We start from the raw sequence: 19,208 nt of genomic DNA, 5'->3' as shown, positions 1-19,208 counted from the left end.
TCAAAGACATAAAAAGGCTATATAGTTGAGCATGTCATTTCAACCATATTCCCCATGAGTGTCAAAGGGAGCTTGTGTCAAGTATGGTATTCCAGCTGTAACCCAGAGGGTGACAGGACTAACAAGAAACAGAGTATAAAAGATTTGGCATGATAAAATCATTTTAGCTCGAAAATCTAGAAGATTTTTTTTCTGATACCCTCCCTGTGGGAGGAATAAAGATGCCTTGTTGAAGTTTCAAATAGTTTATTCAGTTAAATAGGTAGATGGACAAGTGTTCAGGTGATCACTGGAAAAGGAAAATTCCCTGCACTAATGAAGGGCATCACATTAAAAACAATTTTAACTGCATAGTCATGTCCAATCACACTCCTTGGAGATGCAGGTTAAAATGGGTCCCCCTGCATCAACTGCAATTTGGGATACTGCCTGGAAAATCATTCATACCACAAACATTTACAAGGCAAGACTAACACACAAAATGTCCTCTTCAGGACCACATTCTACCCCCTTCCCTACCTCTATACGACACTGAGGATAATGCCAATTATGTAGGCCTATACAATACACAGAACATCAAGGGAAATCAACGATGTGCCACCCACACTCTCTGGTCTAACTATAGGGCCTATGTGACCTACCTGCTACAAAATGTATTCATGATGGTACACTTATAATATAGTAGCAACATACTTCACAGCATATTAATAACCATACCTATCAACAAGAATTCTGGACAAAGCCAAAGATGGGGGGGGGGGGGGCAGGTTCAAAATCAGGGACAGATTTTGAATACTGCCCTTATAAACTTAAAAACTTATTAGAATAACAGGTTTCATATTAACATGTATTTTCTGAAGGATATAGTCTGAAACACAAATGTCTGCTGTTAATTAGGTACGTCAGTCCTCAATTATTTGATAGAAAACCACAAATCTTATGAGAAACACAGCAAAAGGGCACAAATCTGCACATTCTGCAAAACTGTGGACAGTTCAGAAGTATGTTAACAGTCTCTAGCTGTGTATATCTCCCCCATTTTAAGGTCCATTGTTCACAACACAAGCCCAAATTGCCCATATTTCTCAACAAAGTACAGAGGCAGCATACTTCATAGCATGTTAACAGCCCTCTGGCTGTGGATACCACCCCCACGCAGCAGTCAGTTGTTCAAACCCGAACTTCTAATTTAACCGAACAAATGGCCAAAAATCTACAGATGACATACAAAAGCAGTGTCACATATTTACTTCCCTCAGCTGTACTGTTTCTGAAAGTCCAAAAAAGGAAAACCAAGTTAAAAAGCTCACTGTACTCTGTTGCAAACTGTAGCAAACTCCACAGCATGATAAGAACAGCTACGGCCTTGGCTGCAGTTTTACACAGTCCTGGGGCTTGTAGTGTGGCACACATGCTCATGCAACAATTTCATGTGACTGTTTCTGAATCATACTTTTACTTCATTGAGCATCTGTACAAGGCTGAGAATGGCATTGTGCATGCATGGGTCGGTCATTAATCACAGGGGGCACATGAATATATAAATAGATCTACAAATATCTATACATGTAGATTTTATATATATATATATATATATATATATATATATATATATATACTACATACACACACACATGCATACTTAAATACATCTAAACATATTTACATATAGGTATATCTAGACAGATACATATTAGATCTATAAAACATAATATTGTAGTGATAAAGAGCAAGAATTGAAGCACATGTGGATCCTGGGGTTTAATCACACTTACACACTGTGCTGTCCTCACCCAACACCATCCTGCCATGTTATGTGTTTAAGCAACACTACATAGTAGCAACACAGCATATTACGGAAATGTGGTGCCCAGCAGTTCCCTTAGTGTCACAATGTGACACGTGAGTGCAGCTGGTCACCAGTATGCTACATGCACACTACTGGTATTCATGACTCCTGTGCAAGCAGCCACAGTACGCTACTATATCCATGAGCAGCGGTATTTGTGCAAACAGATTCGGTCATTATGGTGCGAACAGCCTCCTAGTAAATTGGTAATAGGTTTTGAGCCACATCATGATATATAGGGCATGTTTCTGAATCCTGTGGACAATCTTACAGCAGCTTCCATCACTTATTCTTCTTCTTGTGGAAGAGTGATGAACTTCCTTTAATATCCCAAAACAGCTTAAGTTATCTTGAAGAAGAAAAGCTGATGACAGTGCTGTAAAATAATCTACAGAGATTTTGCAGAACACTGATCCTGGAAATGGGATAAGCTTGAAAAATTGCTTTCGGTTTTCCAAAAAGCAGTGATCTTGAGGACTGCTCTGCAAACACAGACTGGGAGAAGGCAAAGAAATGTGAATTTCAAGCTTATTTTTTTAAAGTCAACTGCCTCCAGCTACTCACATTTATCATGCCTACTGGACCTACCTTAGTCTCCAATGAGCTCTCCCAGATCAACGTCTGAGGCTGCGGAGAAGATCAAGTACGCCAGTGCATTAAAATACTGCTGCTAGGGAGCATGCCTTAGCCCCACCATCCTGTGACAGCCTTCTGAGCCTTGCTACAGTGCATTCGGGAGATGCATGAGAACCTCCATGCATGAGCAATCTCCTAACCAAGTGGTAACACCACTTGCAGTGTGGTGCTCACTAGGATCTCATTGCTTGCTATTGCAGAAAGACTATTCTGCCTCCTTCCTCATTGGAAGAGTAAGCCAACGCCTGCCACTCACTGTCATCCTCCTCTGCCCAGTTTCTCTATGAACACAGGTCACCAGGGGCATGATTAGAGCTTTATCTTTCGGCACTATGGGGAAAAGGTGGTGAGTTTAAAAATTATACCAATTATGATAACAGCATATGGCACACTTTAGTGTATGCAGCACAATATGCAGAACAATGGCTGCAATGACAGACGGCATTTAATGTGACACAGCTTTTTCACAATCTTTAGATGCATTTCTCTAAAAAAGAAGTTATGTACTTACCATAACATTCCATGTGAGTTGTTCATCGCGCCTTCATTCTTACTGATGGGTTCGGAGCCAATCCCTCAGCTCCGAGTTGGCCTAATAAAAAGCTTGAGGATTTCAAGTAGCTCGAGGCCAAATCTCTATCCCATGATGCACCTAGAGTTAACTTGGATCTTGTTTGCTGCGTATAATAATACCATATGTCATTCTATAACTCCATAAGAGAAAAAGTATAGAAGGGTTGAGTGACGAGGAAGGATCTAGCATCTCGGTCTTCTGAAAGCCCAGGAGGGAGCAGGAGGGAGGGATGTAAGAATGAAGGCGAGATGAACAACTCACATGGAACGTTATGGTAAGTACATAACTTTTTTATGTGAAGTTGTTCTATCGCGCCGTTCATTCTTACTGATGGGTAGCATCCCAAGCACCATCTACCTCGGGTGGCTCACGGGGGCATATTTTTCAGGACCGTGGATCCAAAGGAGGTCCTGTCCCTAGAGGCCCTGTCAACTTTGTAATGAGTGATAAAGGTATAAGGTTCTGACCAAGTGGCTGCTGTACAAATGTTATCAATAGGAAGTCTGTCAGAAAAAGCAGATGTAGAAACTGCTCTGGTTGAGTGAGCTTTAATTTTATGCTGTAAGGGCATATTGGCAGCTGAAAAAGCAAAGGTGATACAATCAGATAACTATTTAGACAGAGTTGTTTTAGCCACTGGCATACCTTTTCTGAAGTCTGAAAAGGAAACAAAAAGCTGGTCTGATTTCTTGAAAACTTTTGTTCTAGCCAAATAAAATCTGAGCTGTCTGTGAACATCAACTTTGTGCAGCATGTACTCTAGATTGTTGGAGTGACTGGGGAAGAAAACTGGCAAATCAGTAATTTGGTTGAGATTAGTTTCAGTGCAAACTTTGGGCAAAAAAGAGGGGTTTGTTCGAAGTGAGACTCTGTCAGCATGGAAAATCAAATAAGGAGGTTTAATGGACAAGGCTTGAAGCTCTGACACTCTGCAGGCAGAAGTAATAGCCACTAAAAAGATAGTTTTCCATGACAAAAATATGAGGTCACATGAGGAAGCTGGTTCAAATGGAGGAAGAGTTATGCGGGAAAGCATAAAATGAGAAGTTATGTACCTATCATAACGTTCCATGTTAGTTGTCTTCTTCTCGCCTTCTTTCTTGCTGGATGGGTTCGGAGCCGATCCTCGGCTCCGACTCGGCTTATACCAAAGCTCGAGAGCTATTTTTACTGGCTCGAGGTAACCCTGTATCCCACAATGCTAGGCGCTAACTACCCAGATCTCGTTTGATAGCTAACACTGTAGCAGTTCTGTCCCCAGAACAAAGGAGAGAGAGAGAGAGGCATACCCATATAGATAGCCATCCCAAGAAAGGGATAACCACTGGAGACCATAGTGGGCAAAAAAGAAGGCCCCGAAGGATCCTATCGGTCTGTCCAGGCTAGGAGGTTGGAGGGCGGGATGCAAGAAAGAAGGCGAGAAGAAGACAACTAACATGGAACGTTATGGTAGGTACATAACTTCTCAATGTTAAGTTGTCAATCTCGCCTTCATTCTTGCTGGATGGGACCGCATCCCTAGCACCTCAAACCTGGATGGCTCATCGGAACAGACTCTTGAGGACGGTGGAACCAAAGTTAGCTTGGCTTCTGGAGGCCATGTCCAATTTGTAATGAGAAATAAAGGTATGGGGAGAGGCCCATGTGGCTGCCGCACAAATTTAATCTAAAGGCAACCTGTCCTGAAAGGCTATTGACGTAGCTAAGGCTCTAGTTGAATGGGCTCTAGGTTTTGAAGGAAGCTTTTGATGCCTCAGTTCATAGATGAAAGTAATGACAGAGGCCAACCATCTAGAAAGGGTTACTTTGGAAACTGGAAGGCCTTTCTTCCCTTCAGCATAAGATAGGAAGAGCTGCTCAGATTTCCTAAATTGCTTGGTTCTATCCAGGTAGTAACGGAGTTGGCGATGAACATCCAAGAAATGTAACTTTTGATCCGCTCTGTTGGAGTAATTAGGGAAGAAAACTGGGAGATCGATAGTCTGGTTTAGATTTGCCTCAGAAGATATCTTGGGTAAAAAGGAGGGGTTAGTTCTTAGGGAGACACTATCTTTATGGAAAACCAGATACGGAGGACGAACGCAAAGGGCGTGAAGTTCTGAGACTCTCCTCGCAGAGGTTATGGCCACTAGAAACAAAGTCTTCCATGAAAGAAATTTCAAAGAACAGGAAGTCGCAGGTTCAAAGGGAGGGAGAATCAAGGAGGTTAAAACTAGATTCAAATCCCACTGCGGTGGGGGATGTCTGACCGGGGGCTTAAGTAAAAAGATACCTTTAAGGAAGGCTTTACACAGTTTATGAGACATAATAGAGGAGTCTGACAGGCCCACATGAAAATTTGAAATGGCCGCTAACTGGACTCTAATAGTGGACGAAGAAGATCCTGATTGAAATAGTTCGGCCAAAAAATCCAGGACCAATTGGACAGGAGCCACGAATGTGTCTATGTTCCTAGATTTTGCCCAGAAGGAAAAACGTTTCCATTTGCTGGCATAAATCCTTCTGGTAGAAGATTTGTGAGAAGCTAAAATGATGACACGCACCGAATGGGAGATAAAGGGAAGCCTGGCTAAGGTTGGAAGTGGAGCAACCAAGCTGTGAGGTTGAGAGAGGGGAGGGATTGGTGCAGCTTGCCCGACTGATGGGTCAAGAGATCTGGAACTGGGTCCAGATGCCAGGGCTGCCCCAAGAGGTAACGATGCAGGAACGGAAACCAGATTTGTCGAGGCCAGTACGGAGCAATGAGGCTCATTGTGGATCTCAAGGCGGTAGCTTTCTGAATCAACTGAGTGATTAATGGAAAGGGGGGGAAAGCGTACAGGAGACCCCGGGGCCAATCGTGGACTAGAGCGTCTCTGGGGGGGTGGCCGGGAAGAGGGAAGAGAGTGAAAAATTCGTGGCACTTGCTGTTCTGGGGTGTTGCGAAAAGATCGCAGCAAGGTTGACCCCATTTTCCAAAAATTTTCTCCACTACTGACTGCTTGAGAGACCACTCGTGCGGTATGAGAATGGCTCTGCTCAGCCTGTCTGCTATGATGTTGGACTTCCCGGGGATATGCGTTGCTATCAGAAACTGCTGAGAGGAGATCGCCCACTGCCAAAGTGTAAGTGCTTCTCGACATAAGGGATAGGACTTGGTTCCGCCCTGCTTGTTGATGTACCACACTACGGACATATTGTCCATCTGAACTGCAATCGTCCCGATGGGAAGAGAGTCCTGAAGGGCTTACAACGCTAAAAGTACTGCTCTCATCTCTAGGACATTTATGTGCAGGTGGCACTCGAAAGGTTGCCAAGTGCCCTGAAAATGCCCCCCCCCACCTGATCAGGGAGGCATCCATTGTCACTGTAGCAACCGGGGGGGGGGGGGAGAACAAAGGGTCTGCTCTGAATCACTTGAAGGGAGACCATCCACCAAGACAGGCGTTTCTTGCATGACTGAGTTATTAAAATGTTGTGTGACATCGGGAGCTGCTGGAAGGACCACTGCGAGAAGAGCATCCACTGAAGGAGTCGCATGTGGAAGCGAGCTAAGGGAAGTAACGTAATGGCAGCTGCCATGAGACCTAGGGTCTTCAGTACAAACCTGGCCTGAATTTTGTTGTTCTGAAGAAGGATATGAACATGTTCGCGAATATCTGAGACTCTTTGTGCCGTTAGTTTTGCAGATAGTTCGACTGTGTCTAATAAGGCGCTTATGAAGGTAATAGATTGACAAGGTGACAAAGCAGACTTTTCGAAATTTATGGAGATACCTAGCTCTTCGCAAATCTGAATGGTGTAATCTCTGGACTGAATAAGTTGACGCCTGGTGGTGGCGGTAAGGAGCCAGTCATCCAGATATGGAAACACCTGGAATCCTTGATGCCTCAGATGAGCCGTAACCACTGCCATACATTTGGTGAACACTCGGGGGGCTGTAGTGAGACCAAAGGGCAGGGCCCTGAATTGGTAGTGACTGGCCCCCAGCCGGAAGTGGAGAAACCTCCTGGAGCGCCTGTGCATTTTGATGTGGTAGTACGCATCCTGAAGGTCTATAGAGCACATCCAATGGTCCTGGCTCAAAAAGGGTAGAATGGACTGTGGCATGACCATCCGGAACTTCGTTCTTTGAACAGACTTGTTCAGTCTGCTGAGATCCAAAATTGGTCTCCAGTCCCGTCTTTTTTGGTACCAAAAAGAACTTGGAGTAGATTCCGGATCCTTGCTGGTCTGCTGGGACTGGTTGGATGGCCCTTTTTCTTAGCAGTTTTGAGATTTCTAATACTGCTTGTTCCCTTAGACCGGGTGGAACATCTGGAAGGGGCCTTTTTGACTGTTTTGGGGTGTGGACAAAGGGAATTTTGTAACCCTCGGATATGATCGACCATACCCATCTGTCTTTGGCGAGGGAAAGCCAGGCTTTTGGGTACAGTGATAATCTTCCCCCGACTGCCTCCGAAGGCGGACAGCCGGGCAGCTTCTCAGGGATGCTGGAAGGGTTGGCCAGAGACAGCTTCTCTGCTACCCTGATTCTGCGGACCCCCTCTGCCCCTGGGGCGGCGTCTGTTATTGTTCCCCCCTGCCTATAGAGGGGAACTCACCTCGTGCATCCGGCGCGACTCCCTGTGGTTTGCGGAACCACATTTTTCCACCTTTCTGACCTTTAGGGTATGGTCTAGATGGGGTGGAAAAACGGACTTCCACGGCAGAGAGAGTCTTGCCTTCTTGTTCGCATCTGGTCAAAATATCCTTCACCTGAGGTCCAAACAACGCGGAACCATCAAAGGGAGAGTTGGTGAAGGACGCCTTAAAAGGGTCAGCAAAGTTACAAAGCCGCATCCAGGCGTGACGTCTTAAGGCCACGCCTGTGCCTGCAGCCCTACTCGCCCCATCGGCCGCATAAGAAATAAGCCGCATGGAGGAGTTAACAATTGAGTTTAGGGTTGCCAGCTGGGAGTTGATTTTGTCCTGAGACCCCGCAGCTGTTGGATCCTGTAGGGTATCACCCATTTCTTTGAGCAAGTCTCTTTGAAGGCGGGTGAAATGACATAAGTAATTCAGCGACCGCATGGTAAAGGTCGCTGAAGAAAACATCCGCTTGCCGTACCTATCCATGGTCCTAGATTCCTTATTAGGAGGATGGATAGGTTCTGAAGAATAGGCCAGTTCCTTCTTAGTGGCTGCTGCCACCACCATGGCATCAACAGGGACACCCTGGGTCAAAAGCTGTTTATCAGATGGGGCTGTGATAAATTTTGAAGGCCTCCGTGGGGTAGGTTCCAACGAGTCAGGGGCCGTCCATGCCTTCCTGACCACCACTTCCATAAGGGGGTCAAAGGGCGGAGACACCCAGGAGGTGGAAGGGTGAGAACCAAACGCCTCTAGGTAGACCGACTGGTCCTCGGAAGGATTGAGGGTAGACCAGTTCCCCCTCTGCTTGAGGATCTCAAGGATGTCAGAAAAAGAGACATCCTCAGAGGGGGATCGTGGGGACCCTTCCGACTCATCCAAGTCGGTGTCAGATGTGATGGACTCAAGGAAGTCCACATGCTTCCTCTTACATTTCCTCTTCCGAGGGGGATCCCCTGACGGATCAGGTGAGGCCTCAGAAGAGGAGGATGCTCCCAAAGGGTGCCCCTGATACGTAGGATCTCTGCGGTCAGGGTCGAGAGGATGGGTAGAGACCGTAGCAGGCACTACAGTGGGAGGAGCTGAGGGAGCCGACCGAGGAGCAGGCACAGGGGCCCGCACACTCCTCATGACCTCGAAAGCACCCCTAACAGGCAGGGAAGAAGGTCCCCGCTACGAAGAGATAAGGAACCCTCCCGGCACCGACAGGGATGGCTCCGAGGCCGATGTCGGGGCTGAACTCACCTGCGCCGAAGCTCCGAGAAGGAGAACGGGGTCAGACAAGGGTCCGATGCCATTCGCCCCCTTGGAGCCGACGAGGGAGTCACAGCGCCCAGATCCCTCCAAGGATGGCACCATAGAAGAAATCGGAGCTGAAGACGGAGCCGAAATGGGTGGTATCGGCTCCGACGTGCCGACGGTCACTGCTCCCACCAACTCTGGCTCCGAACTCAGAGGAAGAGTTGGAGGAGGAATCGACGATGGAATGGGGATAGCCACTATCTGTTGAGAAGGGCTATGAAGCATCTGGACCAGTGCCTGCGACTTAAGGAGTCTGCTAACCACCCTCTCGAGGTCATGGTCTGAAAGCCTGGAAGACAGAGAGGAATGGGACAGATGGCTGCACTCCGAAAGCAAAGGAGATCTCGGAGCCGAATGGACCAACTCCAAAGAAGGGGACCTGGAGTGCTTATGACTCGAAGACGGCTCCGACGTAACTATTGGAGCCGACTGAGTTATTGAAGCCTCGGCTCCAGCCGGAGCCGATGCAGAAGCAGAAGTAGCACCACTGGTCAGAGGCTCTGAACTCGGATCTGACGATTTAGTGGGCTTCGAAGGTTTGCCCGATGAGGACTTGGCCGGGGAACCTTCGGGCTTCAACAAGCCTCTCAAAATCAGCTTGTTTCTGCATTCCTGCAGGACTCGTGGACTGAATGCATGGCAGACAGAACAAGAGTCCTGCAGGTGCAGAGGGCCTAGGCAATAAACACAAGAAGTGTGACCGTCTGTCAGAGACATTTTCTGACAGCACGAGTCACACTTCTTGAAGCCTGAGACCTTGGACTCCTTAGACATCTTGTGTAGAAAAACACACCCAAACACATACACACACCACACTAAAGAAAAAACTTAGTCCAGTCACTTCACCACACTGAAGACTAAGATTAAACTGACAATTTTAACAGAAGATAAAACTAGAGTACAAACTTGGCCCGAAGGCCTGATAAAAAGGGGACCGAGGGGATAGAAAAACAGACCCAAAAGGGCGGGTTACTCTGAAAGGGTAAAGGGGAATTAACGAACACTAACCCTGAAAATAAAATGGAAAAATCTTACCAGAAAACTGCTTTTGAAAAACTTTTACCAGAGAGCCGGCAAAAACGCAACCTCGCAGCTAAGCGGCAAACAAGATCTGGGTAGTTAGCACCTAGCACTGTGGGATACAGGGTTACCTCGAGCCGGTAAAAATAGCTCTCGAGCTTTGGTATAAGCCGAGTCGGAGCCAAGGATCAGCTCCAAACCCATCCAGCAAGAATGAAGGTGAGATTGACAACTTAACATTGTAGATTCCATGTGGAATAGGGAGACTTCACAGGTGTCCGAATATGAAAAATCCCTTTGAGAAAGGCTTTGGATAATTTGTGTGATATAATATTCAACCCTTTGAATCCAAGATGAAAGTTAAGAGATGGCAGCAAGTTGAACACAGACCATTGCTGCTGCAGCTCCTTTGTTGAAGATCATGGTCAAGAATTCTAGTATAGAGGCCATAGGGGCTTGGTAAGGATCAATATTGTTTTTAGAGGCCCATATAGAATTTTTTTTCCATTTGCTCAGGTATAGCTTCCTCGTAGAGGATTTATGAGAATTTGCTTTGTCTCATTAGAAAGGTTATGGAACCTGGCTATGATAGGAATTGGAGCAGCCAAGCTGTCAGCTTCAGTGACTGCAAAGAGGGATGAAGTTCCCCCGACGTGTGTGTCAGAAGGTCCGGAACTGGGTCCAGAATCCAGGGGTCCTCCAAAAGATGAAGTCAAAGGAAGGGGAACCAAATCTGACGAGGCCAATGAGGAGCTATTAGAATAATGGTCCTTCCCAGGGCTTTCGCTTTCTGAAATACCTTGGGTATCAATAGGATTGGTGGGAATACATAGAGGAGATGCGGGGGCCAATCGTGAACGAGTGCGTCCCTTGGGGTTTCTCCCGGAGGGGGAATCAGGGCAAAGTAGCTTCTGCATTTTGTGTTCATGTGACTGGCAAAAAAGTCACAGCAAGGCTGGCCCCACCTGTGGAATATCATGTTCGCTATTTCTGTCTTGAGGCACCACTCATGGGGCAACAAAATTGCTCTGCTCAGTTTGTCTGCTATCGCGTTGGATTTCCCCGGGATGTGCATTGCTAACAGAAAGCGCTGGGTGCATATAGTCCACTGCCATACTCTTAGTGCATTGCGACAAAGGGGGTATGACCTGGTTCCTCCTTGTTTGTTCAAGTACCAGACCACTGACATGTTGTCCGTCTGAATCGCAACTGTACCCCAGAGGAAGAGAGTCCTGGAAGTACTGCAATGCCAAAAGTACTGCTCTCATCTCTAGGACATTGATATGCAGATGTCTCTCTTGATCAGTCCATGTGCCTTGGGCTGTCCTTCCTTGAAAATGCCCCCCCCCCCCTATCAGGGAAGCGTTCGTGGTCACTGTGGCTGCTGGCAGGGGTAAAACAAATGGACGTCTTATCGTAACATGAAGTAAGGTCAACCACCACTGAAGATCCTTTTTGCAGGAGTTTGTGATCATTCTCATGTGTGACATGGGGAGCTCTTGGTAAGACCATTGAGTGAACAACAGCCATTGCAGTATCCGCATGTGCATACGACCCAGTGGTATGGCCAGAAATGCTGCTGCCATCAAACCTAACAATTTCAGAACTTCTGATGCTGGAGTCTTGTTTTTGGATATTAGAATGTGGACCTGCTGACGGGGATGTAAGACTCTTTCTACTGGAAATCTTATCGTGGTGGTGTCCAGTTCTGCTCTGACAAAGACGATATGCTGCAATGGTGACAAGGCAGATTTTTCTGAGTTTACTGTAATGCCCAGCTGGTTGCAGAGTGACAGAGTAGATTCCCTGGCCTGAACAAGTTCATGCCTGGTGGTGGCAATCAGGAGCCAAATCGTTTAGGTATGGAAACACCTGGAATCCTAAACGTCTCAGGTGAGCTGTGACCCACTGCCATGCATTTGAACAAACTTGGGGCTGTAGTGAGACCAAAGGAGTCTATATTAGATTATCGAAATGGCAGAATTTCGAATGATCTAATATCGAACCCAATATTGCGAACGCTGAAAACAGCGAAGTTGCACAAAACTGAATTCTTTCCTAGGGAAAGAATTTGGTTGGCTGTTGTTGTGGCTTCGCTGTTTTCAGCGATGCGGTGGAAAGTTACGGGTTGGGTTAAGGTAAGTGTGTGATTGTGCAGACGTTCGGGTTAGGGCGCGGGCTGGGTGAGTATGCGATAGTGAGAATTTGGGGTTAGGGGCGGGTTAAGTGAGTTAGGGTTAGGGCGTGGGTGAGGTGAGTGTGCGATAGTGACGGACCTTATGGTTAGGGTTTGGGTTAAGGTATGAGGATAGATAGTAGTGTATGTGCAGTGTAGTGTAGGGTTAGATGTAACTTTTAAATGTATGTGTGTGGATTGCTGCTTTTTAGTGTCCTTGTGGTGTGTGTGTGTGTTTCTCGGAACAGCAAATTTTTTCCCTGGGAAAAAATACGCTGTTTTGAGGTTTCGATATTGTTAGGGTTCGGGTTTTGCAGTTCGATGTTACAGCATTCGAAATTCTGCCGTTTCGATGATCTGATATAGACCCAGACCAAAGTGCAGGGCTCGAAACTGGTAATGATTGGCTCCCAGCCGAAAGCGCAGATGATCCCTGGATGGCCTGGCCATTTTTATGTGGTAGTACGCATCCTGGAGATGTATTGAGAACATCCAATTGTCTTTCCCTAAGAAGGGAAGTATCAACTGATGCATGACCATCCGAAACTTCTCTTTCTTTACAGATTTGTTTAGTCTGCTGAGGTCAAATATAGGTCTCCCGTCCCCTGTCTTTTTTGGAACTAAAAAGAATCTTGAGTAAGTTCTGGATCCTGTCTGGTCTTCTGGGACTGGTTGGATGACTCTTTTTCTTAGCAAGGTCTAGACCTCTACTGTTGCTTGTTCCCTGTATCTGGGTGGAACGTCCAGGATTTTTCTTGTCGGTGGAGGGAGTGTGGCGAATGGGCTGAAGTATCCTCTGGAAACGATACTTTGTACCCAGTTGTCATTTGTTATTTTTAGCCAGGCATCAGAGTACAAAAATAAGCGACCCCTGACTGCCTCCAGAGCAGGAGAGTCGGGCCTCCTTTCAGGAGCGCTGGTAGAGCTTCCCAAAGAAGTGATCCCTGTTGCCCTGGTTTTGTGGACCCCCTCTGCCGTCAGGGCGGCGTCTTCCATTATTGCCCCCTCCTCTCCCCTGGAGGGGGTTCACCACGTGTGTCCTGAAAGGCTCCTTGGGCTTTTCGGAACCACATTTTTCCTCCCCCTTTGACCCTTGGGATAAAGTCTGGTAGGGGTGGAAAAACGGACTCTGACAGCAGACAGACTCTTTCCTACCTGCTCAAACCTGGTCAAAGTTTCCTTAACTTTGGGCCCAAAAAGGGATGAGCCATCAAAAGGGGTATTCACAAAGGATGACATGAAGGGCTCCACGAAGGAACACAAGCACATCCAGGAGTGTCTCCTAAAAGCAACTTTTGTACCCACTGCCCTGCTCATTCCATCAGCTGCATATGAAATGAGGCGCATGGACGAGTTAACAATGGAGTTGAGGGTAGCAAGCTGGGAGGCAACTTTGTCGGAAGCTCCTGCAGCTACTGTACCCTGAAAAGTATCTCCCAGCTCTTTAAGATCTCTTTGTAGTCTCGTAAAATGGGTTAAAAAGTTAAGTGAACTAACTGCAAAAGTCGCTGAACTAAACATGCACTTCCCATATCTATCCATGATCCTGGAGTCTCTGTTAGGAGGATGGATAGACGAGGAAGTTTCGGGCGTTTCCTTTTTGGAGGCTGCTGCCTCCACCACCATGGCATCAACTGGCACACCTTTGGTCAAGAAGGATTTATCTTGGGGGGCAGAAATTAACTTATTAGCCTCCCAGGGACAGGCTCCATGGTGTCCGGAGACTCCCATGCCCTTCGTGAGACCAGCTGCATAAGCTCATCAAAGGTCGGAGACACCGAAGAGGTGGAGGGCTGAGACTCGAAAGCCTTCAGGAGAACAGACCCGTCCTCAGTAGGGTTGGTGAACTGCCAGTCACCCCTCTGCCTAAGTATTTCAAGTATCTCTGCAAATGAGATATCCTCAGAGGTGGCTCGTGGGGACCCTTCTGATTCATCCAAGTCTGTATCAGATGTTAGGGACTCCTGAAAGGAGTCTAAATGTTTCCTCTTACACACTCTCTTCCTGGGAACCTCATCAGTGGGAGCTTCTGGTGAGGTCTCGGAAGAGCATGGGCCACCCAATGGGGATTCTTGAGGCTCTGGGTCTCTGCGTTTTGCTAGGATCTGTGAGGCAGAAGCAGACACAGGAGCTTTAGAGGATGAAGAAGCCGGACCTGAGGTTGAGGATGTCTTGGGGGACATAACCCTCCTCATGGCTGCGAAGGCACGCCTGCTCCGATGCAAAGGGACCAATAGATCCCGGGAAACTGTCAATACCGCCGGCACCAGGACAGTGGGTTCCGAGCCCGGGGTAGGAGCAGAGCTCATCTGAGCCGAAGCCCCGAGAGGCAGAGTCGGAACTGACAAGTCTGTTTGACTATCTTCCCTGGACCCGACCAGAGAATGACGGCTCCTAGAGTCCTCAATCAGCGCCAAGGATGTCAGAGTGAACGGAACTGAAGACACTGGAGCAGGCGTCGGCTGCGAAGGCTCCACAATCAGCAAGTCTGACTCCTCCAGCTCCGAAGGACCAGTATGGCTCGGAGGAGGAAGAGTTATTGCTGGCATAAGGGTCTTTGGCTCCAAAGCTGCCTTGGTCGGAACCGATAACAATTTTGCAAAGGCCGGTGCCTGTAAAAGCTTCTGCACCACCTGATCCACATCCAAATCTGAAAGGCTAACAGAAGACCGAGATGAATTGCTCGACGGTACCAACTTGAAGTAGCGGAAATTTTGGAGTTTCGGATACCGGTTCCAAAACCGGGGACTGGCACTGAAAAGAAAAGACATTCGGCTCCGAGACCTGTGGGGCCATTGTCACAGACTTTTTTGACTTTTCTGAATCCACAGAAGTCTTAGTGGACTTTGAGGACCTACTAGATCCATCCTGGTCACTCAAAGCCTCCTGGAAAGGTTTCAACAACCCTGTTAATAAGTTTCCTCTTTCTCTCTTGGAGAAACCGAGAGGAAAAGGAATGGCATATGGAACATGTTTCTTGTAAGTGCAAGGCATCTAAGCAGTAGACACAATTGACATGGCAGTCAGTAACAGACATCTTCTGCCCACATTTAGGGCATTTTTTAAACCCTGTCTTAGGGTGTTTGTCCTTGTCATCAGCCATGACAAAAATGGACACACCCAACAACAACAAATATAAATTAGCCTTCTAATAAAAAACAGGCTAACAATAAACACACACAAGCTCTTTAAACTAAGGCTAACTACAAAGAATTATTAATAAGCCTTCTAATAAAACACAGGCTAAATATAAGCACACAAGCCCTCAAACTAAGACTAACAAGCACACACACACACAAATTATCTAAGCAGATAATATTAGTAAGTGAAAAATCGCTAAACTACACACTAGCAAGTTAACTCTAACAGTTATAAATTTTTTACAAAAGGTCACTAAGTAATCACACAATACTATGACTAAGAAAGAGGGTGACAGAAAGGTCACTGAATAAATAACTTCTAGTCAGAAAATTTAAATAGGCCTATGAAAAAAAAACGAGGCCAAATATAGCTATGAAAAGGCACACAAGGGAAGGGAAAACTGCAGATAAAGCTATAAGAGCTTATCTAACCTAAATATTTAACTATTTTAACAATAAAATCTCAATAATTTTTAGAAATAGAATAATAGTAAAGTTTTTACTGGCCCGAGCTATCAAGAACCTCCAAACAGTTGCAGCGGCAAACTACATCTGAGGTAACTCTAGTTGCATCAAGGGATAGGGACTTGGCCTCGAGCTACTTGAAATCCTTGAGCTTTGTAGTAGGCCGACTCGGAGCTGAGAGATCGGCTCCGAACCCATCTGTAAGAATGAACGGTGAGATAGAACAACTTCACATCTTTAGTTCTCTTTTAGGTAACAGTTAATATAATTATTTCATTTAATTGATACACACATGGTAATGCACATTTTGTGGTGATAAAATGACACCAGATACTTACAAATCAAAATTATAATGAAATAAAAATGACATAAGAATGAAAGACTACATACTCAGGCTTGTTGCAGTTTCTCGCTGCAATTTTGATCCCTCCACCACATGATCTTGAGCATGAACTGTATTGTCCCCAGGGACCCCAGTCACCATCCACAGGCCGCAATTCCACTTCTTTATTCACACAGGATCCATGCAGGCAATGCTGTTACATTTGACCAATGTAAGAAATCAGAAAAGCAATGTATAATATACATTATTTAACTAAAAAGACAACCTAAAAAATGCACTTGCTGCCAAGATAATGCATTGCATACACAGCATAAGGCAACTTAACTAATAAATTAAAATACAAGATGTAATCAGGTGTTCAAGTTCTAAACATTCTGAGAAGAAAAATTCTGTAAACCAAAATAAAATGCATCACATGTATGTTAAATGTTTTATAACTTATCCCTCCTAGCTTCCTGACTGTACTCTTCGCTTCTAGACCCACCAAAGTCTCAGAACCCAACTACTTCATATGGCTACCTCCTGCGTGACCCTTCACCCAGTAGGCCCCCAACTTATTTATTTATTTACTTATTTAACATATGTTGCCCGGGAAAGTCCAACTAGGACAGACTCTATTTTCAGCAAAGGCCTGAGGAGAAATGCTCCAGATGCATGTCTTTGCATGGATAGTGCGCTGCATTATTGGGGTTCAGCCTAGACAGTAACTCTCTTGTAACCCTGGAGATCAAGGGATCCATCTCTGCGTTGTGTGGAAGGAGATGGCAGCCATCATCTTCACAGTGGCCAGTCAAAGTCCCTATCTTAGTCTGTGGCAAGTGCAATGACATCAGTGATATCATCACCATCCCCTGTAATGTGACTATATGAATTGTAAGGCTCCTGGTCTCCACCACAGACTTCACAGGCACAAGGCTTCCCAAAACTCTTCCCCAGTGACAGCAGAATTGTAAGTTGGCCACTTCATTCTACCTCAACCCCCACACCTGGCTCCTTCAAGTGGCTTGACTCCATTCCCAAACTTGGGTTGCTTGCACTGCAAACAGATGCTCTGCTTTTTCTCCACTGGGCTAGCCTTCATATGTACGATAATTTGAACATGTTCAACAGTGTACAAGAAGGATATCCATTAGTGTTACCAATGATTAGGACCAGATTTAACAGTATTAATTAGAATTATGAGCCACACACAGAATTAATGGAATAAAGAAGCCTTTGTCAAGAGAATTACACTGGGGTCTCAGTGATCCACAGTGGAAAAGAAAACAGTGTCAGAAAATGCACAAAGAACAGTGAACTGGGAAAGCCCTATACTTCTGAATGTTCTTCATAACAAATGACTGACTTTTGCCTGTGTCTGACCTATTTTTCACATAAATCAAACACAGATTAGGAATTAGGTAATGGAGGTTCTTAGGGATTTTTATTTCATGACTATCACTGTCAGCCATCTATTACTAATGGCAGAAGCTGTTGTGTTATTTTTATGACACAACATAATAATCTATCTGAATGATACCCCTCCAATCATTTTGCGTAAGCAGAGCTGATCACAGCAACTGCCACAAACTGATTACAAGGGTAACTCTAGTTCCAGACATTCAGTTGGAGGAGGGGGCATGAGCAGCCATTACCTAGCTCTTCCTCCCCTCATTCTGGATATAAAGAGTAGTAGAACCCGTAGGCATGTCACTCAGATGCAGTGTGGCCCATCAGGTAATGCTAAAGATGGCAAGCAAATATTAGATGCATGCTAGCACCTACGGCATCACCACAGCACTACAAATCACTACCTACACATTGGCTGATCAAGCAATATTCATCACTGCTTGTACTGTTGGCATCAACATTCAATGTATACATAGTACAGTATGGGGCAACTGGACTTGTCCTTCACCTATGTACTCTGCGCTGGGAGTGAGCAGACACTCATGAAAAACATGAAAGCCTTGGGTAGACGATGGGAGTTGCAGGGCAGTCTACACTTGCAAACAGGAGTAAATGTCTTCTAAGAAGGTGTACATTGTAACTAGGCTTAATCTCAAGCTGTAGCAGTGTTTCTCATACCACACTCACTGCAACAATGTTATCTGCACAAATCATAAAAGTTTTACAAAAGTTTTGTTTTCAACAGCATCTGTTTTCCGTTGTGATATACCTGAATCATGAGAGTCCAGCCCCTAGGGGACAGGTATCATTGCCCTCAGTTCTGTTTATTTTAACTTCTTTTATAAACTAATTCTCAAATGTCCTTCACTGTGTGCATGTGCTCATGTATATGCATGTATGCATTGTTTCTGTTTTTGCAATTTAGTAATTAAAATGTAGATTATTCAGCATTAATTACACATATGAAACCTTAACCATTAATAAGAAATAATTCAGTGTCAGTGGCATAGGTATCATACATTCCGGATCATGCACATATTTTCTAAAAATGCAACTTATGTCCTACTGATGTTGATCAAGAATGTTACAAACATGTAAATAAGTGAAACAGACAGTGTTAACAAAACGTACCCTTACTGTCATGAAGGATTAATTCCTGTTATTCTACATATGCAACAGTCTTTCCTGCTTTGTCATGCTCCTTCTGCTTATTGTTGCTTAGATATTATTCCCTCTGAACTGTCTTCTGCATTATCTGCTTGTTACTTTGCTGTATTTCGTCTATCTTTGATCCAAGTCCCAGCTAAAATTATTCCCAGGACTAGCCCACTCACTTGGATCTCATACTGAAATAAGTCAATCAGTCAATAAATAAAACAGTAACACCTGTCAGCCTCCTTCTTTAGACATGCTAATAACAAGTTCTTAAATTAAATTTCTGATAGCCACAGGTAAATGTTTCCAGTTTGCTAGGGTAATTTTTCTACAGCTCTTTTATTCCCACTACTAATACAAAAGGTAGTCTGTGCAATATGAGAAATTATTCTATATTAACTCAGGATTATAACTGAAGTCCTGAAAATTTAACTTTCGTTTCAAAGGGGGATATTTACTTCTGTGCAGTAGACTAAATGTTAGTGTTGATAAAAGGAGATTTGCTCAAACAATACCACAAGCCAGTTGGCTTTTTGCAGTGTAATGCA

At 45.3% G+C, this 19,208-nt stretch overlaps 1 protein-coding gene across 1 annotated transcript in view; it reads right to left on the bottom strand.

Moving 5' to 3' along the window:
* ADAMTS20 (ADAM metallopeptidase with thrombospondin type 1 motif 20) overlaps window positions 1–19,208 on the bottom strand; it is a 3,636,702-nt gene that overhangs the window by 2,637,050 nt on the left and 980,444 nt on the right. The window contains exon 12 of the mRNA XM_044087413.1: window positions 16,164–16,309. Coding sequence (XP_043943348.1) covers window positions 16,164–16,309 — 146 coding nt within the window. The remainder of the gene's footprint in view (window positions 1–16,163; window positions 16,310–19,208) is intronic.

This window comes from Protopterus annectens, chromosome 11.part0, assembly GCF_019279795.1.
Source record: "Protopterus annectens isolate FY-2018-M chromosome 11.part0, PAN1.0, whole genome shotgun sequence".
NCBI classification, from domain to species: domain Eukaryota; kingdom Metazoa; phylum Chordata; order Ceratodontiformes; family Protopteridae; genus Protopterus; species Protopterus annectens.
Note: the sequence above shows the minus strand (reverse complement) of the source record. Positions and strands in the feature narration are given on the sequence as shown.